Source organism: Cetorhinus maximus, chromosome 8 (genome assembly GCF_964194155.1).
Source record: "Cetorhinus maximus chromosome 8, sCetMax3.hap1.1, whole genome shotgun sequence".
Taxonomy (NCBI): Eukaryota; Metazoa; Chordata; class Chondrichthyes; order Lamniformes; family Cetorhinidae; genus Cetorhinus; species Cetorhinus maximus.
The window spans coordinates 4,116,906-4,140,348 of NC_135886.1; the positions used below are offsets into that span (position 1 = coordinate 4,116,906).

A 23,443-nucleotide genomic window follows, 5' to 3' on the forward strand; every position below is an offset into this window, starting at 1 on the left:
CAGACGGTTGTGGTTGCAACGCCCAGTCCAGGATCTGAGTCCAAAGTCAAGCACAGTACAGCTGGAGTGCTGCCCTGCCAGAGGCCTGAGATGTCAACTGGAGGCCTTGTCTGCACTCTCGGGTGGATGCAAAAGCTCCCATGACACCGTTTCTCAGAGGAGTTACCCCCAGTGTCCTGGCCAATATTTATCCTTCAATCACCATCACAGAAACAGATGATCGGTCATTATCACATTGCTGTTTGTGTGAGCTTGTGTGTAAATCGGTTGTCACATTTCCTACATTACAATAGCGACTACACTTCACAAGCACTTCATTGGACGTAAAACACTTTGGGGTGTCCAGTAACTGTGATTGCACTATATAAATGTAAGTCTTTTTTTCTTCTGCATACATTCCGGCAGTGTTTCAGATGCACGCAAAAGCCATTGACCCTAGCTGCCCCCTCCACCCCACCTCCCTGCCCCCACTTTCCTGGGTAAATCCATCCCATATCACTAGCTGTGAAACAGTTTGCAAGTGAAATTGTGAGTATTCTCTCTTAACCGGAGAGCAGTGGAGGCAGGGTCATTGAATATTTTTAAGGCTGAGGTAGATATATCCTTGACTAACAAGGGGGATGGGGTCAAATGATATCTACTTGATTGGCGCCACATCCACAAACATTCACTCCCTCTACCACCGACACACACAGTAGCAGCAGTGTGTACCATCTGCAAGATGCACTGCAGGAGCTCACCAAGGCTCCTCCGACAGCACCTTCCAAACCCACAACCACTACCATCTAGAAGGACAAGGGCAGCTGTCAGATGAGGACAACACCACCTGGAAGTTCCCCGCCAAGTTAGTCACCATCCTGACTTGGAAATATATCCTCCACTGACTCTGGGTCAAAATCCTGGAACTCCCTTCCTAACAGCGCCGTGGGTGTACCTACACCACACGGACTGCAGCGGCTCAAGAAGACAGCTCACCACCACCTTCTCAGGGGCAACTAGGGGTGGGCAATAAATGCTGGCCTAGCCAACAAAGGAATTAAAAAAAAAATATCAGAGGCAGGCAGGAATGTGGAGTTGAGGCCACAATCAGGTCAGCCATGATCTTATTGAATAGCAGAGCAGGCTCGAGGGGCCAAATGGCCTCCTCCTGCTCCTAATTTGAATGTTCGTATTAATGGCTAGGATTTTTATGTCGGCGTGCGGGGGCGGGCCAAGCGCGCCGAATTGTAAAATGACGCACAGTGACGTGGGGCGTGCGTCCCGACATCACCGTGTGTCATTCCGATCTTTCGTTCGGTGGGCGTGCACCGGAGGTGGCTGTGCGCCCGCCGAACTGTCAAAGGTCTGTTAAGGCCGTTAAAAAACCAATTGAACTAATTATCAATGTTGTCCATCCAACCTCAAGGTTGACGGGCAGGTGAAGAGCCTAAGCGGCCTTCGCATTTTTCACGAAACCTCATCCACGGGAGGTTTCCTGAAGGCTTTATTAAATACTTTAAATATTTTTTTTCACAGTTCACATGAGGGGACATGTCTGAATAATTTTCATCTGAATTTATTTGAAACCTTCAACCTGAACTTAATCCCCCTGAGGCTGCTCCGTGCCTCAGGGAGATTCCTGGGCTCTTTTGTGCGCAGGCCCCGACTCTCCCTCCCGCCCGCACAGGTAGCGCTGAGCGCTAACGGCCGTGCGTCACGCTGGGCGGGCCTTAATTGGCCTGCCCATGTTAAAATGGCGGCACGGAGCCGATCGCGGGCGGCGATCGGCTCGGTGCCCTCTCCTCACCGGCCCGCCCGACAGGCAGAAAACCCTGCCCCATGTCTGAGATCATCCGCTCTGCTTGTTGGCGTGCTCAGTGCAGCATCGGAAATGAGCAGATGTTCGCAATTCAACGAGGGGAAATACCACAGAAAAACATCAGAGCGCGGAGAGGAAATGGAAGACCAGCTGTGGAATGACAGGAATGATTAGCAGGTCACGGATCGACGTTCACTGGCCCCTGGCTGTGTTCCTTCAAAACATTTAGCTCGAGATTCTACTGCTCTGACACAGCTTGCTTCACAACGCAGTGAAAGACAGGGATTAAAAACAAAGCTAAACGCTGAAGCCCTGATTTTAACTCGGGTTGGGAGTGAGGCCAACGGGGGGGGTCGAGATGAATGGCAAACAGTCCACCCATCCCACGCAGCATGGGGGATCGGTCGGTTAAGGGCCTGGGCTTCGACTACGTGCTTGTGCTGAGTCTCTCGCTCCCGACAGGGAGCTCCGTAGGTGGAGGGGCAGAGACAGGACTTTGGGCAGCGGGAGGTCTGAATGGCCTCGGGCAGTCGGATGAGGTGGGCAGGTCGGGAGGGCATCATGGCGGGGGCTAGAGCAGCTGGGAAGCTTGGGCAGGGGAACCCCGAGGGTTCCTTGTGGGACCTGGGGGAACTCTCCCGGCCCACGTGGAAATCGTTTTTAAATAACTGCTTTTCTGCGCCCCTTCCGGTCCTGGATCACTCGCTGCCAGATCGGTCTGGCGAGGAAGACACACTGGCCTCCCCACTCAGACCTGAGATGAAAGTTTTCTCACGGCCCGATCTGCATATTTAAAGCAGGACTTCCCACACCACAGGGAGCCACGCCCACCTGCTAAAACAACAGGAGGTTAAAATTACATCCCAATGGGGGTTAAGTCACTACCACAATTTGCTTGCTCGCCTGGGTTAAAATCGGGCCTTCTGAGTTCCGCTAAATGTAAGCGCCCTGAGTTTGTCTATAGGCTCAGGTACCTGCGTCAGGTGTAGGCAAACTGGAGCGCAGTGAATGGCCTGGAACATCCCAGGAATTCTTCCCCAGGTTTTTCCTGAACAGCCTGGAAACGGAGCTGATTATTGCCGCCTTTGGGCGGGGTGGATTGGAGGCACACGCGGCCATCGGCCAGTGTCACTTTTTCTGCCTGCTTCAAGGTGTACCCATGGTGTCCCCACTGACTCCACATGCCTCCAGCTCAGCAGTGAAGCTCCCCCAGGTTCTCTCAGCTGGGAAGCAGGCTGGACTATCTGTTTCTCTGCTCCGTATGTAGAAATTCGCAGCTTTCGGACACTGTATCATCTGCTGCTTCCAGCTGGACTCATCACTGCTTTGAAACTACAAAAGCCAAATTTAGCTCCCAATCACAATTTACAAAGCTAGGGTATTGAATGGGAAATGAAGTCATTCATCTTTGAGCCTTTGTCTGCTATTCAGCTACTTCAGCAGTCTTGGCATACTTATACTGCAACAGAAGCATTACCTGCCCTTTCATCAATCATTGCACAATTGTGGGTGGTAATATAAAGAGGTAATTGGCACCTTTTACATACTCATTAACCTATTTGCATAACAAATACAAAAAGCAATTTATCACGAAAGCAATACTGCAAACCATCCATCACTTGAAGAGCAAAAAGAAATACTTGCATTTATATAACACTCTTCACAACTACAGAACATCCTGAAGTACTCCACAGCGAGCAAAATACTTTGAAATGTAGCCACTGTAGCAATGTAGAAAACACAGCCGCCAATTTGCACACAGCAAACTCCCCACAGAGAGCAATGTGATAATTACCAGATCTTCTGATTCTGTGGTGTTCATTGGGGGCTAAATATTGGCCAAGACAACAGGATGAACTCTCCTCTTCTTCAAAAAATGTGCCATGGGATCTTTTACATCGAGGGGGCTCTGGTTTAACATCTTATCAAAAAGAAAGCCCTCTGACAGTGCAGCATTCCCTCCATACTGCACTACACTGTCAGCCTTGACTTTCAAACTTAAGTCCTGAAGTGGGCCTTAAACCCACAACCATCTGGTGCAGAGGCAAGAGTGCTCTCGCTGAACCATGGCTGACACATAGCGTAAACTCCAGCCAATCCATAAAATGCATATAGCTAACCTAAGATTTTATTGTACCAATACTTCACGACTTTGATAGACTAGATTGAATCGCGTAATAATACAATTAGTGGTAAATGTAGACCCATTTGGATACCTCCCCCATTGATTTTTAAAAAACACAGACAAGTGAAGTCCATTACCTTCTGCATTGTCAGAATTCCAAGGCTAGAGATTTCTAGCCTTTGAGAAATTTCTCAGAAGGAAAGACTTCACAAGCATTTGTAAAGGTGCTTTGTAATACTGGAAACTATTTCTCTTTATCTCCAGATTGGAAAATAACCCAATGCCCAGAATGTTTGGGCAAGGACCAGAGCGTGGACTGCTTGAACACCTGAGTCCTCAGGTATGATTGTCTCTGTAGGAAGCGTTGATCAGGTGTACGATGGAAGGACAATTCCTTCATGCTTCAAACAGGAACATTCCTGTATTACACTTTCTAGACAGACAGTGATTTAAATACAGCTTTAGAGTGGCTGCATTTTCAAGATGTGTTTTTTTGCCTTTGTGGGAGAAAAGCAATACTTAAAACTGTCTGTTAACTACACCAGACATTATCATTAGCCTATGATTGCTGCTGGGAGTGGGATTGGTAGAACCATTGAGGTTGATCACCATTTGGCCTAAAGCTATGAGATGACGAAAGCCAATAATTAATTCTCATGGTTGAAGTGTCACTAAACTTCCTCTCTCATCCAAATTCAGCTGTTTTACCTCAGGCATCGCCACATGGGAGACACATATGTTGTGCATTAAGTTTCTCAGAGTGCCTAGCCTGCACTTTGATCTGCTGATAGGTTGGGTTGAGGTAGGTGCATTGAAACGAGGCATTTCAAGTTGACCCTAATGGCCTGTTTCTGTGCTATATATTCTATGTAATTCTATGCATGGGTTTTCCCTGTATCTCCACTTCCTGCTTTGATTGCCAGTGTTGTGCAGCTCCTACAACACCGAAGAAGCTGGACACTGTCCAGGAGAAAGCAGTCCGCTTGATCGGCACCACATCCACAAACATTCACTCCCTCCACCACCGACGCACAGTAGCAGCAGTGTGTACCATCTACAAGATGCACTGCAGGAATTCACCAAGGCTCCTTAGACAGCACTTTCCAAACCCACAACCACTACCACCTAGAAGGACAAGGGCAGCAGGTAACTGGGAACAACACCGCCTGGAAGTTCCCCTCCAAGTTACTCACCATCCTGACTTGGAAATATATCGCGTTCCTTCACTGTCGCCGGGTCAAAATCATGGAACTCCCTCCCTAACAGCACTGTGGGTGTACCTACACCACATGGACTGTAGTGGTTCAAGAAGGCAGCTCACCACCACCTTCTCAAGGGCAACGGGATGGGCAATAAAATGCTGGCCCAGCCAGCGAAGCCCACATGCCGTGAATGAATTTTTAAAAACTACTTTAAGGCAGCGGAATAAATCTGTGATAATATTGCCCGTGTAACATTTCATTTGAGATGCAGTCAAAATATTTTTGACCCTATATTGCTTTTATACAGTTGAATTATTGTGAAAATCAAATATCATAACATTAGTTACTTCTATGTCTTCAGTTTTTTTGTAAATGCTTAACCACTAAATAAACTTGATTGTTAATTTTAGCCTGAATAATATCATGATATCCATTGTATTTTGATATGGAAAGGTGAATGCCCTTTAGTTTCCAATGCAGGATGCCATGGTAACAAGATAGCCATTAGATCTGTGTTCTTTCTTCTTTCATGGGATGTGGGCATCACTGGCAAGGCCAGCATTTGCTGCCCGTTTCTAATTGCCCTTGAGCTGAGTGTCTTGCTAGGTCATTTCAGAGGGCAGTTAAGAGTCAATCACATTGCTGTGTGGCCAGACTGGGGTAAGGATGGCAGATTTCTTCCCCTAAAGGGCATCAATGAATCAGATGGGTTTTTATGATAATCAATGAGAGTTTGGTGGTCACATGGTACTGAGACAAGCCTTTAATTCCAGGTTTAATGATTGAATTTCAATTCCACCGGCTGCCATGGGTGGGATTTGAACACATGTCTCCAGACCATTCTGGGCTCTGGATTACTAGTCCAGTGACATAGCCACTGTGCCACTGTCTCCCCTGTCCTTTTCATGGAGTCACTGTGGTGCATCCGCCCGGCCGGGGATTACGTGCTTAGCACATTTAGAGTGATGGTCAGACCGCAGCTAAGAAATACACAGGCAGAGAGGGAATGGGTGACCGCCAGACTATCTAAGAGAAACAGGCAGGTAGTGCAGGAATCCCCTGAGGCTATCTCACTCTCTAACCACTTTTCCGTTTTGGATACTGGTGAGCGAGATGGTCCCTCAGAGGGACTGTAGCGAAGGCCAAGTCCATGGCAGCACAGGTGACTCAGCTGCACAGGAGGGGAGGAGGAAGAGTGGAAATGCTATAGTAGTCAGGGATTCCATAGTCAGGGGAGCAGACAGGCATTTCTGCAGCCGTAGACATGACCCCAGGATGGTATTGTTGCCTCCCTCATGCCAGGGTCAAGGATGTCACAAAGCGGCTGCAGGACATTCTTTTGGGGGAGGATGAACAGCCAGAGGCCGTGGTCCACACTGGGGCCAATGACGTAGGTAGGAAAAGGGATGAGGTCCTGAAAGCAGATTTTAAGGAGTTAGGAAGGGAATTAAAAATCAGGACCTCCAGAGCAATAATCTCAGGATTACTCCCAGTGCCACGTGCTAGTGAGCATAAGAATAGGAAGATTGAGCAGTTCAACATGTGGCTGAAGAAATGGAGTAGGAGGGAGGGCTTTAGATTTCTGAGGCATTGGGATCGGTTCTGGGGCAGGCGGGACCTGTACGAGAAGGATGGGCTACACCTTAACAGGACTGGGGCTAATGTCCTCGCGGGTAGGTTTGCCAGTGCTGTTGGGGAGCGTGGCAGGGGGGTGGGAACCTGAGGGGAAATTCAGAGTGGAGAGGAGAGGAACTGGCAGCTGGAAGTTAGGAAGTTTTAACTGATAAGGAGGATATATTGGAGAGTATTATCAAGGTGGATAGAATACTTGGAGACTTTGATAGAATTAGAGTAGGCAACAGTAAGTCATTAGGTGGGGTCAGAGTAAGAGGATAAGTAAAAAAGCATAAATAAGGCTTAATGTGCATGTCTGTGAATGCATGGAGTGTGGTTAATAAGATTGGTGAACTACAGGCACAGGTTGACAAATGGAAATATGATATTATTGCTATAACCGAGATCTGGCTCCAAGAAGGTCAGGACTGGGCGTTAAATTTTCCTGGGTGCAAGGTGTTCAGGAGAGACAGGAAAGGAAGAAAAGGAGTGGGGAGTGGCAGAATTGATTAAAGATGACATTACAGTACCGGAGAGAGAGGATGTTTCAGAGGGGCCAAGGAATCTCTTTGGCTAGAGGGAAATGGAAAAAGTGCAATAACATTGATCGGTGTAGTGTATAGATCACCAACTAGTATAAAGGATATAGAGAAACAAATCTGCAAAGAAATTACAGAGAGGTGCAAGAATTATAAATTATAATGGGGGACTTCAATTATCCAAATATAGACTGGGATAGGAATAGTGCAAAGGGACAAGAGGGGCGGGAGTCCCTGGAATGTGTTCAAGGTCATTTTCTGCAGCAGGATGTTTCCGGTCCAATGAGAGGGAAAGCACTGTTGGATCTGGTCCTGGGGAATGAGTTAGCCCAAGTGGATCAAGTATCAATGGGAGAGCATTTTTGGAACAGTGACCATTGTATGATAAGGTTTAAGTTTGGCCATAGTACAAGGAACAATCCAGAGCAGGGAGAATTAATCAGAGGATAGCCAATTCTGATGGGATGAAAATGTCACTGTGAGTTGGAATCAAATGTTGGCAGAAATGATGGTGCTTGAACAATGGGCTATCTTCAAATAAAAAAGTATTGCAGGCAATGTCAAAGCATATTCCCTCGAAGGGGAAAGGTAGGACAAATAAATCCAGAGCGCCCTGGATGACAAAAGAGATAGCAGAGAAGATGATAAGGACGAAGTAGGGAGCAGGGGAAGAAGTAGGAAGAAGGGGGAGGCGATGGTGTAGTGGGGGAGGCGATGGTGTAGTGGGGGAGGCGATGGTGTAGTGGGGGAGGTGATGGTGTAGTGGGGGAGGCGATGGTGTAGTGGGGGAGGCGATGGTGTAGTGGGGGAGGCGATGGTGTAGTGGGGGAGGCGATGGTGTAGTGGGGGAGGTGATGGTGTAGTGGGGGAGGTGATGGTGTAGTGGGGGAGGGGATGGTGTAGTGGGGGAGGGGATGGTGTTGTGGGGGAGGCGATGGTGTAGTGGGGGAGGCGATGGTGTAGTGGGGGAGGCGATGGTGTAGTGGGGGAGGCGATGGTGTAGTGGGGGAGGCGATGGTGTAGTGGGGGAGGTGATGGTGTAGTGGGGGAGGTGATGGTGTAGTGGGGGAGGGGATGGTGTAGTGGGGGAGGCGATGGTGTAGTGGGGGAGGCGATGGTGTAGTGGGGGAGGCGATGGTGTAGTGGGGGAGGCGATGGTGTAGTGGGGGAGGCGATGGTGTAGTGGGGGAGGCGATGGTGTAGTGGGGGAGGTGATGGTGTAGTGGGGGAGCTGATGGTGTAGTGGTATTGTCACTGGACTGGAAACCCGGGAGTAATGGCCTGGGGACTTGGGTTTGAATCCCAGATGGTGGAATGCAAATCTAATAAAAACCTGGAATTAAAAAGCCTAATGATGACTGTGAAACCATTGCCAATTGGTATAAAAGCCCATCTGGTTCACTAATGTCCTTTAGGGAAGGAAATCTGCTGTCCTTACCTGGTCTGGCCTACATGTGACCCCAGACCCATGGCAATGTGGTTAACTCTTAAATACCCCCTGAACAAGGGCAATTAGAGATGGGCTGGTTGAGCCAGTGATGCCCACATCCCATGAACAAATGAAAAAAACAGATGTCAGGTAGAAAATACAATGGAGAATCAGAGGAGCATAGACAGGGTAAATAGAAACTGTTCCCACTCAAGGGAGCATCAAGAACCAGAGGGCATAGATTCAAAATAATTGCCAAAAGGTGTAAAAGCGATGTGAGGAAAGATGTTCTCACCCAGAGGGTGGTTGGAGTCTGGAATAAGACTTCCTGAGAGAGGTGGTGGAGGCAGCTTCAACCGAGGTTGCAAAAGGGAATTGGATTGCTACCTGAAAAGAGAGAAAGTGCAAGGTTACGAGGATAAGGCAGGGGAGCGGGACTAGGTAGAATGCGCTTTCAGAGATCCAGTGCAGACATGATGGGCTGAATGGCCTCCTTCTGTACTGTAAAGATTCTGCTTTCAATTCAGGCGGACTTGAAAGGGGAAAAATGAAAGCCAAAGGGAAAAAATGAATTCAAATCCTGCTCAAACAGATGTCATGGTCACAGAATTCCTTCTAATCTCATGCCACAAATTAGGAACTCAGAGAAGCAGCATAAACAACCATTTGTGGCTATTTTTCAAATCTTAATCTGATCTTCCATCAAACGCACTAGGAACTTCAAAAGATGAGGCACGGAAGTTCCATATTGTCCGAGAAAAGGTTTTTTTTTTTGTCCTTCCGTTTATTTGATCTTTGCATTGACTGGGGTCTCAGCACCAATAGCTTTTGTAGTTTACTCCTGTTGTATAAGATCAGAGTTATGGAGTTTTCAATCGGAGGCACAGATCCATTTTCAGTCAAAACTCGCTCCTCCGTCCTCACCCCTTTGTTTATCCCCTTTTTTCATATTTTTATTTTTTAATTTTTATTTTTCATCCACTTATTTTTATTTTTATCTATTTTCATTTTTGTTCATTGTTTTATCCCCACCTTTTATCCTATTTTCAATTTTTTCCCCTCCCCCCACCCCCACCCCCACCCCCACAAGGGCCATCTGTCACTTGTTCATGTCGTTCTTTCCAGAGTGCTTACCCTTGTCCTGCTATTACCACATTCTGCTTTCTGACCTTAATGCCACCATCAGCACCTCCTTTAGTCAGTACCACTACCATTAACACCTCCTTTGTCCTAGAGTTCATGACCTCTTTGGCAATCTCTCCTTTGTTCCCACCTATCGCTGGCCTTCTATCCAGCTCCACTTGCCCCACTCCCCCCCCCACTAAAACGGTATAAATTTCATCACATTTTCACTTTTCTTTAGCTCTGAAGAAGAGTCGTGCGGACTCCAAACGTTAACCCTGTTTTTCTCTCTCTCCACCGACGCTGAGTTTTTCCAGCATTTTCTGTTTTCGTTTCTGTCAAAACCTGGTTTCTTGAAACATGCAACTGCATCAGGAATCAGCTCATTTGAATCAGAATAAAATGAACAGCAGAATCAAAGCGACAAGTTGAAAATGAGTTCAGTGACAGTCTCAGGATTAAGCAGCTGGATATTCTTGCTATTAGTCTTATCTGTACCAGAAACTCAGATGTTGCAAATTTCTAAAAAAAAAAAATACTGCATTCCTCTTGAGGTTACGCTCCAAATGTGTATGGATGTTTTTCAAACTGGCTTACATCAAGATCAGAAACAATGTTTTCCTTGAACTGCAATCTCCACATCTTAATGTTCTAAATCGTTTGCATGTTTCTCCTTGCTCAGTTCACAGCTGGACACCAAGGGGGAGAGTTTTCCTCCCGTTGGAGGGGAGGGGGGGGGGAGGTTGTGCAGGGGTGGGCCCCCCAATCAGGTCCGCGCCGCCATTTTACGTGGACGGGCCAATTAAGGCCGTCTCAGCGTGACACGCGCCTTGGAGCGCTGAGCACTCCCTGTGAGTCCCTGAGTCGGGGCCTGCGCTCTTTCACACAATCGCGCACGAGAGAGAGCACGGAAATCTCCCTGAGGCCACAGAGGTGCCTCGAGGAGATTAGTTTAAGTTTTTCAAAGCTGAATCAAGAAAAGAAAAAAATTTTAAAACATGTCCCCTCATGTGACAGTGTCATGTGAGCTGGGACATGTCAATGAATTCTTTCTTTTTTAATTTTTGCTCAATTTATAAACACTTCATGAAACCTCATCCCGCCCGTGGATGAGGCTCTATAAAAAAATGCGAAGGCCGCCTGGGCTCTTCGCCTGCCCCGCCTACCATAAGGTTGGACGGGCAGCTCAGTTTATTGGTTTAATTAGTTTTTAAATGGCCTTAATAGGCCTCTGACAGTCGGCTGTGCACCCGCCGAACAGAAAATCTAAATGACGCGCGATGACGTTGGGACGCACGCCCGATGTCACCCCCGCGTCATCTTACGCCTCAGCGAGCAGGCCCCTCCCCCGCTCACCGAGCCGAAAATTCTGGCCCAAATGTTGTCTGTTTGTGTCCAGGGCATATTTTGTTCACGAATAATGATAGGAAATGGTTATGCAGATATTTTTGCATCAGTGACCCCCCTCAGTGTTGGTCCGTTAGATATACTGTTCAGCCCAGTCAACACTGGCCTTACAACCAGAGATTAAGACCCAGATTTTCATTCTTAGGTCAGGTGCACTGAGTTGGAAGAATTCCCGGCATCACGAACACTGTATGTGTTGCACAGTATGTAACATATGTAATAATAAGAGTATAAACAAAATCTTCAATTGTATATCTTGATATCTTTAGTAGATGACCTTACAAAATTTTTTAAATCCTTACTTCTGCAGACCTGATGACCGATCTACCTTAGATGACCCACCCCCATAATCGTGGAACTTCCTGTTATGTTGAAATGTTTTTTTTTCATTCATGGGATGTGGGCAGCATTTATTACCCGTTCCTAGTTGCCCCAGCTCAGAGGGCATTTAGGAGTTAACCATATTGCTGTGGATCTGGAGTCAAATTTAAGGACAGCAGATTTCCTTCCCTAAAGGGCATTAAATGGGTTAGAAAATCCATCTAGAAAACCAGATGGGTTTTTAACAAAAATTTGACAATGGTTTCATTTGATTTTTTTAAAATTCTAGATTTTTACTGAATTCAATTCAATATTCTACCATGCGCTGTGGTGGGATTTAAATCCAGGTCCCCAGGACATTACCCTGGGTCTCTGGATTACTAGCCCAGTGACAGTACCATTACGCCATCGCCTCCCCCCCCTCTGTTAATTTTAAATGTCAGTTTCGTTTTAATGGTTTACGGGAGCTCACATCTGCTCCCCTCCTGACGACTGTGACATTATCAACTGGGAGGGAGGGTGCAGAGCGACACCAAGCAAAACAGGAGGGCTCACGACTTCAAGCCGGCCAGAGGGGTCACTCGAGCTGCCCAGCCTGAGGAAACCCTCAAGCTGCAGGGCAGGGATGTCGGTTTCCCAGCCCTGTGATACGGTCTCTTGAGGCGTGACAAGTTTGAGGACGTAGAGGCCGGCTGTATTGTGTGGAGTCCCTCCAAGCTCTCCCAGCCGAGGATGTCACCTGAGCGGCTTAATGGGTGGCGTCACCAAAGAAGCATCACTGCACAGACACGGGGGTTTAAGAAGCTCTAGGCCAGAAATAAAGTTAAGGTTTTCGCAGAAAGAAACTTTGCTCAGACTATTATTTTCTTGCAAGTATTCCTCCTATCTCTGCGATTTCCACAGCAATTGAGCCTGACCCATGAAAATTGGATGCTTTTCAGCTGCTCAGGGAAATAAGGTTCCTGAACTATCCTGGTGTTTGGTTTGGAGCAGAGATCAGTGTTATAGGTCTGGAAGCTGTGAGCCAGGATGGGAGTGTTGACAGCATATGTGTGTCTTGTGAAATCTATGCAAGCTGCCAAATTTCACTAAGCTTGTGCAATCATGAACCTTGCACTTAAAACCAGTTATTTTTTTCCTTTTCATATGTTCTCAAGATATCGGTGTCACTGGCAAGGCCAGAAGTTGTTACTCATCCCTCAGTGCCCTGAGAAGGTGGTGGTGAGCAGCCATCTAGAACCGCTATAGCCTACGTGGTGAAAGTGTTCGCAAAATGCAGTTCGCTATGGAGTTCCCAGGATTTTAATCCAGCAACAATAAAGGATATATATCCAAGTCAGAATGATGTGTGACTTGAAGGGGAGCATGGAGGTGATAACATTCTCATGTACTTGCTTTCCTTGTCCTTCTAGGTGGTAGAGATTGCAGGATTGGAAGGTACTTTCAAAGGAATCTTGATAAATTGTTGCGATGCATCTTGTAGACAGTACACACAACAGCTATGGTGCACCAGTGGTGGAGCGAGTGAAAATTTAAATCAATGGCTGGGGTGCCAACCAAGCACCCTGCTTTGTTCTCAACAGTGTCAAGCCTCTTGTATGCTGTTGGAGCTGCAACCATCCAGACCAGAGGAGGGCATTCCCCTACACCCCTGACTTATGCATTGTAGGTGGTAGAGAGGCTTTGGGGAATCCGGTGGTCGGTCACTCATTGCAGAATATCCAGCTTCCGACCTGCTCTAGTAGCCACAGCCTTTATGTGCCTTGGCCGGTTCAGTTTCTGGTCAGTGGTGACCCTCAGGATGTTGATGGTGGGGAACTCAACTCCTGACTCCCCAAAGCCTGTCCACCAAGGCACAGTTCAGGAGTGTGATGGAATACTCTCCACTTGCCCACTAAAAAGGATTGCAGCAGGTATCAGTGAAAGGCTGGTCAGTGCGGGAAAACAGCATTACTACAACAGAAGTTTAAAAATAATTAAGACTAACCTCCTAGAAGGTTAAAGCAGCTATGGATTCCAAATTCACATTACCCGAAAGGTGTGCAGACTAAAACCTCTAGGTGTAGAGAGGATAATGAGAGAATCTTCACACACAAGGGCTACCAATGAAATCAAGGAATCTCAACAAGAAGAGGAACATAAATGTTACCTGGGTGAGATCAAAGACCCCAGATGCACATTCTGAAATGAAGACATTTGTGTCTATGGACATATCACTAATTTCAAATTGGATACAGTTGCGAGTATAACTGACAGTGGAGGACATCAATCAATAGACGTTCAATGATGGTACCAAATCAGAGCCCCTCGAACTGTCCACCTGCACTGAAGACCTGGGTTGGGATTTCAGCGCTGATTTTCTGACACTCTTCCCCGAGTTTGATAATCTAGCCCATTTCCAGGAAGACAGGAGAGAGTAAACTTGTTCTCACCAAATAGGTAATGAACCAGTTAGACCAACAAGTACTTCAGTATGACCTCGCTCCTTCATCACTTTGTGCGTCTGCTGAGAAAGTTGAAGACGAAACTCGAGCGATAGAATACGCTGTTACAATACCACATTCATCCAACAGGGGTGACCCCTTTGTAAGTGCATCCACACCTATCCATCCACCAAAAGTGATAATCAAGGATGCTAGCAGTCAAATAAGTCCAGAGCTAGAGACAGAATCAATCCATGCAATACCCACCTCTACCGTGTTGAAGACACTGACCTTACTGCTGCACTAGCGCTAAAGTAATTTGAGAGTAACAAAGATGTTGGTCAAGAGGTTTCCCCAAAGCTTCCTATCCTACTTAAATAATTATTTCCAGAGGCAGCAAACCAGGATTGCCCAAGAGTTCACAAACACGGGGTTACAAGGAGTCATCACTCCAGAATTAAAGAAAGATGGACAAAACTGTCAAAAGGAACCAGGCTCAACTCAACAGACAAGGATAGGGAACATATGAAATGCAAAGAGAGGGATAAACCCACAAAATCCAATCATGAGGGAGAGAGACAGCCGACTGAGAGAGGTAAAACAGCAAGGAGAGGAAAAAGGGGATCAAGTCTAGATCCAGAGAAGAGACCAAAGAAGGGAAGGAGTAATTGTCCAAAGGGATGGCAATCAACAGAGATCCTATTTAGTACATTCTCTGGAAGGTACTATAAGAAGGAACAGGAGAAAATTTATCATAAGTCCTCAAAGAGAACCATCCATCATGTATTTGGAAGAACCAGATGTTGAGTCACAAACTGACAATGCACCAGATACTGCAACTCTTACCGAAGACCAAACAAGTCAAAGCAAAGAAGTCCTAAGAGAGACTACTGATCTTCCAAGCCTGACAAGGATACGATCAGGGAAAAGTTACAGACTTGCAGGGGGAAGGTGTAGGATGTAAATATAAATATAAAATATATATGCACAAAGACTTGAAGGAAGATGTAGTTTTAGAGTGTTCAGGGTTGAAAGGATTATTGTGTGGGACGGGAGAAATGATACTGCCCATGTGATGATGTTAGAAACACATGATTAAGAATCAATAGGGAGAATGCTCATGGCTTTGAGTAATACCCAGTCTTGTATATCTGTACATAGTCATGTATATCCAATAAGCCAGTAATAGTTCAGACATACCTACTTTTCAGCAAATGTTCGTTAGCCAGTCACAAGCAACATACAATACCTTCAACAGCACTTTCCAAACCTGCGACCTCTACCACCTAGAAGCACAAGGGCAACAGACAAATGGGAACGCCACCATCTGCAAGTTCCCCTCGAGCCACTCAGCATCCTGACTTGGAAATATATCACCGTTCCTTCACTATCGCGCGGTCAAAATCCTGGAACTCCCTCCCTAACAGCACTGTGGGTGTACCTACGCCACAAGGACTGCAGCGGTTCAAGAAGGCAGCTCACCACCATCTTGTCAAGGGCAATTAGGGATGGGCAATAAATGCTGACCCAGCCAGTGAAGCCCACATCCCATGAATGAATGAATGGATAAAAAAACTGGATGCATTATTTATGAGATAAGCTGACCTTACAACTGTCACTTGTGTTTTAGTCTGAAGGGGGTTGCGAAAATGGTTTTCATCTTCCTTACGACTGTTGTCCCGACAGAACAATTTTGTGTCATAGAAATGGCTTGTCTTTAGTGCAAATTCAGGACATAATTGTGCAAGAAACCAGCCTGTAATGTCGGTGCAAAGGTCAAGGCTGTGATAACCACAATGCTTTCCTAACCTGTTGCCACACACAGTCTCCTAGCACATCGCTTCCAAACTTCGGTTTGATATTCCAGTGCACTTTGATACTTCAGTTCCATTTTCCGCAATAAAGTCATTCACAGTTGCAGCACAGGGACCAGCATACTCATTCTCACAGCTCCTACATTCTGGCCCACCCTTGTTTCACCTTTTCACGCATATGTGATCCCTGGGGAAAGAATTCAGCCGGCCGCTCACGCAATGGAAAGCAGCATTGGCTATGAGCAACATAGACGTTTTTTGTCCTTTTCTTCAGTTTCATATACCCTACTGGGAAAAGTGGATTGCCCCTAAAACCTTCTTTCACTTCTATTTCACTGTGAAATCCCGCATTGTGCAACGACTCGTTATGCTGTAATGCCTTTTGAGACCTTCCCCCATGGGAATCTAGGGCTGGATTTTGCCCTCGTTGGGTGGGTGCGGCAGGCGGGCCGGGTTGTAGCGGCAAAACTGACCGCCGCCCGCTATCGGGCCCCGACCGCCATTTCACGTTAGGCCAATTAAGGCCCGCCCAGCGTGAAACACGGTTCACCACTGGCCGGGAAGGGCCGGGTGGGGGCAGGGGCCTGTTAGCCGCCTGATCCAATGGCGATATAAAGAAGGCCCAGTCAACCTCAGGAAGGCTGTCGGGGAAGGACATCAGGCTGCCATTCTGAAGGTGCACTCGAGCGCAGCAGCAAAGGCCAGCCGGGAGGGCAGGTCGGGTGAGTATTCGGCCCCCCTCGCTTTTCCGATGAGTGTCTCGCCGCCCTGCTGGAGGAGGTGGATGCCAGGAGGGACACCCTTGTCCCCTGAGATGGGAAGAGGAGGCCGCCACACCTCACCAAGAGGGCACGGGAGGAGGTGGCAGCCCCGGGTGAGCAGCCATGACATGTGTGCAGTGCCGGAAGCGCTAAAATGACCTGCTGCGCTCAGGAAGGGTGAGTACCATGTTGGCGTGGGCCAGTGTGCAGAAGTGTTAAGGTCTGGCCGTCCCCCCGCCGCCCAGTGGACCTCAGGGGTGTTAGAGTCTGAGTGCCAACTGTCAATCACGCCTGAACTGGCCAAGGTGAGCCCTGGCGACTTGGACTGAGTGCCTTGCGGCTCGAGGGCCACGACTCGGATGTGCCCTGCGAGGTGTTCCTCAGGTGGAGTTGGCCAGGCTGCAATGGCGCTTCAGGTAGAGAGTGGACTAATCAACGCTTCTCTGTCATTTGAGGAGAAGACAAGCCATAGCCAAGCGGAGAGGGCAGGTACTGGTGGAGCCCGCCCAACCTGCTGCTGCTCTCCCAGTTCCAGCAAGATCCCCTGGAACTGAAGAACCGGCACACTCCACGTGCAACTGGGCAGGGACAGGTGGGGGTGCCAGGTGAAGATAAGAGCACAGTGCACAGAGGTGAGACTTTTGGATTGTGCAACCATTCTAGTGCAGTCTCCTCATTGATGGGATCCTCGAACCTGGAGGCCCCATTGATCGTTGGAAGACGATGGCACCATGATGCAGATCTCCATTGTCTCACCAGGTTGCCCGGCATGCACAGTGACATTGTGATGACTTTAACTAATGACATGTCATTCTCTCTTTTAGGTTTGCCAGTAGGCATCCCATCTGCAGGCCCCGAAGGTCCACCCCTGATGCCAGAGGACCACCGGGTGTCACTGTCACCTGCATCACACCCGCTCTCTGAAGCAGGCACCAGTGCAGATACCAGCACCTCGGTGGGCATTAGATTGGCGGCTAGTATCTCGGTGCACATTGGTGAGGGCACTTCACACCCACTTAAGGTGGAGGCGGAGGCAGAGAGTGCCCAGGGCGCTGGCAGTCGGAGGAGCGCTAGGGAACAGGACAATGCTCAGCCGAAGGCTGATGATGAGCCTCTGGAGCCATCCATTAGGCAGCAGATGCTGGATGTCCAGCGAGATGTGCGAGAGGATCTGGCGGAGATCCATGAGGGTCTACATGCCATGGTCACCGTGATGGAGGAGTCCATGTGGAGTGTGAACACTGCGTTGACTGTCATGGGCACTGCCTCCTCCATTGAGAGAGTGGCGACTCTCATGGAGAGGGAGCTCCAGGGACAGTATAGGTTCCTGGGATTGCGCTTGGACCTGCAAGCCCTCACACAGTTGGTCAGTGTCAGTGTGGGAGATTGATGAGACACGCAGTATCCCAGCTAGATGCCCGTCCATCAATGGTGAGCAGGGAGGTCCACAGTGAGCTCACGTTGGCGCACGAGCTGCCTGTCGTCTCTGCGGGCTCCTCTCAGGGTGCTCAGGAGGAAGACAGCAGCTCCTCCGCCCCTCTGCCAGTGATCATGGCATCTGATGAGGCTGTGGCGACAGGGGAGATGCCAGACGTGGCACTTGCCGTTCTCTCCCAGGCGGGGCCAGCACAGGCTAGAGGACGACCGCCAAGGTCATCAAGGTCAACAGGACAGCAGGATCAGCAGGCTGGCTCCAATGTCGGTGCCAGTGAGGAGTGGGCACCGAGATGTAGCACTCACAAGCATGAGTTAAAGGTACCATGAACACAAGAGGGACAGGTCACGGGTGAATTTATGTTCATCCCACAGGTCTGGTCTGGGACTGAAAATCAGAGAAGCTGATGTTAATACTTGGTAATTGTCAAAATGATATAAATTTTGTTTTTGTCGTCATGGCCTGAATATTCTTCACCTTTTTATGTAATTGGTGCAGGGTACGCCAGTATGTAATGCTGGACATACGCGGCTCTGAACTTTATTGCACGGGTACTAAGTGTTCTTTGTGTTCAAATGAAATGGTCCTTTCAGGTGCCCAGGATGAAGGAAGCAGCCTTGGTGTGCGGTTGAAGCTGATCTTTGGCAGCCAGGCTGAAGGAGCGTTGGATCAAGACGTCCCTGGTGTCCCTGCCTCCCTGGAGGTTAGCAAGGTCTGGCTCCACGCCCTCAGCGTTCTCCTCACCATGCTCCTCTTCTGACTCACCACTGGACCCATCATCTGTGGCCTCAAGATCCTTTTCCTCCAGTGGGTCCCCCCTTGCCAGTGCTAGATTACAGAGAGAGCAGCATGCAGCCACAATTAGTGACACCCGCTCTGGCCAGTACTGTAGTGCTCGCCCTGAATGGTCCAGGCATCAGAAGTGCATCTTGAGAAGCCCTATGGTCATCTCTACCACCGCCCTTGTGGAGCCATGACTCGTATTGTAACACTTCTCTGCCTCTGTTCTCAGGTGGCGGAGAGGTGTCATGAGCCACCTCTTCTAGGGGTAGCCCTTGCCACTCAGCAGCCATCCATCCAGTCAGGCTGGAGCACTGAAGAGCCCCGGCACCTGGGAGTGTCTGAGGATGTAGGCATTGTGGGAGCTGCCTGGGTACCTTGCACAGACTTGTAGAATCTGCATTCTGTGGTCACACACTATCTGCACGTTCATGGAGTGGAAGCCCTTCCTGTTGACGAAGGCACCGGGCTGACCTGCTGGTGCCTTGATGGCCACACGTGTGCAGTCGATGGCACCCTGGATATGGGCAAACCCAGCAATCACTGCAAAGCCTCTGTCTCGCTCAGCCTGGCTGGCCTCATCCATACAGTAATGAATAAAACTCAGTACCTGCCTGGACAGAGCTTCAGTCACCAGCTTGATACAGCTGTGGACAGCTGATTGGGATACTCCACACAGATCCCCCACTGACCCTTGGAAAGAGCCAGAAGCATAGAAGTTTGGGCCACTGTGACCTTCAGAGCCACTGGCATGGGATGTCCACCCACACAGTCGGAGCTGACCTCAGGCCCAATCATCTGGCAGGTGGAGGTCACGCTCTCCCTGGAGAGATGGAGCCTCCTTCGGCATTGCACCTTGGACATATTGAGGTAGCTGCATCGCCGCCTGTAAACCCTGGCAGCAGGATAGTGATGTCTTCTGCAGCCCCTAAGTGGTTTGTTAGTTAATGGCGGGCACCACTCCGGCACCCGCACACGCCCAACGAGGAAATATTGCATGAGATGATATCGGGACGCTCGCCCGACCTCATCGCGCACTATTTTACTCCTGTTCAGGGTGGGCACATTCCCATGGGATGAAAAATTCAGCCCCTAGTGTTCCTTCAGTTCTACGGCAGTGACACAGGAGCCAAAGTGATTTGGTTGCACTGAACTCTGCAGCCTGTGAGCTGGCTGGATCATTGTTCCCTTTGGTAGATAGTATTGGAGCTATTTGAGTTTGTAAAGATAATTTCACCTTGGGCTCTTCATGAATAATCTAGCACACGAGTTGCTGTGTATAGAGCGCTGCCTTTAACAAGTAGGCCAACAGTTGGAAGTTGAATTTACAAGTTTTTTTTATTGTTATTTGCAACTTGGATTTAGAAAGCATTATTAGCATATGGAAACCTTCTAAAGTACTTCCCAAAGACATAGGGAAACAATGGATGGTGAGCTAAAGGAGGTGTATGGAGGGGTAATCAAAAACTTGATCAAGAAATGGGCTTTAAGGAGATTCTTAAAGGAGAAGAGTGGAGAGGGAACTCCAGAGTACAGGGTCTAACTGGCTGAACACTAGGAATGAGCCCAAACCCTTTATTTTAATGATGGACATATTGATCACTAACGCTCCCAAACAATAAAACACTGTGCAAAAACGCAAGTGCCTTGGGATATTTAATTACATTAATGGTGCTGTACAACTGCAAATTGTGGTCGTGCAAGTGACAAAGTGCAACGTGCAGTTAAAGTCCGTGAATTAATAAACAAGAACTGAAAGAACAACAAATCTAGCAACACTTGACTGTGTTTGTGATCTTAATGGCTCAATCTGCACCGTGTACATAAACATCCTTTCCTGTTTTGCAGCTTCGATTCCCTCTGAATGTAGTCATGGCCAACCTGTGGCTGTTTGCTCCACTTGTCAGCAGGTAGGTAATGAGCAAGACATGGCACTAATCTCTCTGCACTGATCTCATTGTAGTACAGCAAAAGATTATGTACTGCTGACCTGTCATTAATGACCTGGGCGGGAATAGGCAAAAATTAAGAGTATGGACATTGGATTAGGCTAGATTAACATGCTTTGATAATAAGGTTTTAGGTTTTTTTTAAACTTCCCTTTTTTTTCCCCTTGATTTTTTTCCTCTTTATGTCACCCACCATCTTTCCACCTTCTGTAGGTGAGCCACTGTTCTGCCAGTCCATGTTGCCCAGCTGTAAGCTTTGTACGACCCTTCTTTGAGATGATCATCCAGCTAGAAGTCAGCTGTGGCTCAGGGGTAGCATTTTACCTCTGAGTCGGAATGTTGTATGCTCAAGTCCCGCTCCAGAGACTTGGCTGACGCTCTTAGTACTGAGGAAGTGCTGCACTATCGGGTGAGACGTTTAAAACAAGATCTTAACTGTTCTTTCAGGTGGGTGTGAAGATTCTGTGATTGCATTCACAGAAGCCCAGGGGAGATCTCCTGGTGCCCTGGCCATTATTTATCCCTCAACATTAACATTAGTTCACATTACTGAAGCTAAGTATCTGGACATTGTCACATTTCTTTTTGTAGGAGCTCACTGTGTGCAAATTGACTGCTGCATTTCCCTAAGTTACAGCAGTGACTGTGCTTGAACAATGTGCTTGATGGCTGTAACACACTTTGAGGCATCCTTGGTTTAGAAAAAATTACAATGTAAATATATGTCATTCCTTTCCTGGCAGTATCAACTCCTTTATCTCTGGTAAATGAGAGTCTGATTATCAATCTACATCATCAATTCAAACTTCTGCCCCTGTGAGTTGACAGGTCCTGGGGTTGTTCATCATCTTTCCATCCAGGTGTAAAAATCGCATTGCCAATTGTTCAGCCAGCATCAAAATCACACGCTTTGCATCTATAATGAGCCAACAATTAACAATCTACTCCTGATTTCAACCATACAACGACAGGAATGCCTGAATAATTTGCATAAAATTTACATCACAGCAACAGGTCTCATTTATATAGTGCAGAAGCTTGGGCAACTTCAAGAAGAGAGGAACAACGACTGGATACTAATGAGATACGGATACTGGGATGGATGTTTGGAGTGACGAGAAAGGACAAAATCAACTCCCGGCACGTCAGGGGGTCAGTGAAGATTATGGGAGCATCGAAGAAAGTAGCTGAGAAGAGATTGAAATGGTGTGTTGCAGAGAGAGGGGGGGAAATGTGGTGAGGTGATTGGATGAGGATGGGATCACCAGGAAGAAGGAGAAGAGGAAGGCCTAAGACCAAATGGAAAGATGTGGTGGCGAGAGCGGGATTGGAAGAGGTGGCTGACAGGAGGAGATGGAGAAGGATGATCAACCTGGATCAATGTGGAGACCTCAAGTAAAATGGGCGAAGTTGAAAGAAGAAAAGAAGAAGCAGGCAATTCATCCCAGCTGGTTTATGCAAGTGTTAATGCTCTACACGAGCCTCCCTCCAACTTACATCAACTAACCCTATCAACATGATCTTATATTCCTTTCTCATGTATTGCCCCTTAAATGCATCAAAATTGCTGTTAAATTTGTATTTTTAAATTAGCACTAATTTGTTCTCTTTAGACTTTTTTTTGCCAATTAAAGGTCACAACATCACAAGCTGCACAATTTCCCACCTTGGGATCCTGACTCAGGCACAGGATCGAGGCTACAAAGCGGAGAATCTTTCCGGTTAGACCTAATTGGTGGGTGTAATGACTTCCCACTCAGAGCTAGCCTGACACTGACCACACCCATTTCACATTAGCTCTGATATACAGAGACCTTCATTCCACTAGTCTAGGCTGGAGTCAAAGTCCAGATCAACAGTGTGCTTAAACCCTTGTGCCAACCCATAACAACATCCTTCATAAATATAGCGGCTTTAGTGTAGCAAAAGACAGATGCATTGCCAGAAAAATTTAACAGAGGCACATAAGGTGGTATTAAGACAAGTGACCAAAAACTTAGTCAAAGGGTTAGGTTTTAAAGAGCATCGTAAAGAAGGAGAGAGAGGTAGAGAAACAGGGAGGCTTAGGGTGTGAGTTACAGAGCTCAGAGCCTAAGCAGCTGAAGGCAAGGCTGCCAACAGTGGAACAATGAAAATCAGGGGTATCCACTCACTCTTTTGGAGTTTAAGAAGTTGCAGCACTGGCAATGAATCAATTTCTTTTAATGCTTTACAATTCTGTTTCCATTTATTTATTCATTGTGGGTGGGGCAACAGTGGCATTGCTCAGCATAATCAAGATCTTACAGTAGAGGTTTTGATCAGCAAAGTTCATGTTCAAATGATTGATATATTTCTGGGTGCAGAGTCTTTACAGGTTTAAAATAAATAGATAAACCCCGGTACAATGAGAATAGAATGAGGCGCAAGCTTATGATAAAATTAGGTGTGGTGCGTTAACCTTTATTGCAAGAGGATTTGAGTACAGGAGTAGCAAAGTCTTGCTTCAATTTTATAAAGCCTTGGTTAGACTGCACCTGGAGTACTGTGTGCAGTTTTGGTCCCCTTACCTTAGTGTAGTAGTTATGGTTTTATTTAGTGTGTAATGTACCTTTAAGAATAATACATGTTAGGCAAGATCATATGATCTGTAGTAGAAACCAATAGGAGAGTAGCATGGGCTACTTTAGCAGTGAATGTAGAGATAGAGTTGGAGTTGAAAGCACACGTGTAGTTGCTGCTGGG

The 23,443-nt window shown here is 47.5% G+C and overlaps 1 protein-coding gene across 2 annotated transcripts in view; it reads left to right on the forward strand.

Moving 5' to 3' along the window:
- Positions 1–23,443, forward strand: part of LOC144683376 (N-fatty-acyl-amino acid synthase/hydrolase PM20D1-like) — a 112,271-nt gene that overhangs the window by 42,891 nt on the left and 45,937 nt on the right. For both annotated transcript variants that reach the window (XM_078546329.1, XM_078546331.1), the window contains exons 6-7: positions 4,188–4,263; positions 20,619–20,680. In XM_078546329.1, the coding sequence (XP_078402455.1) occupies positions 4,188–4,263; positions 20,619–20,680 (138 nt within the window). The remainder of the gene's footprint in view (positions 1–4,187; positions 4,264–20,618; positions 20,681–23,443) is intronic.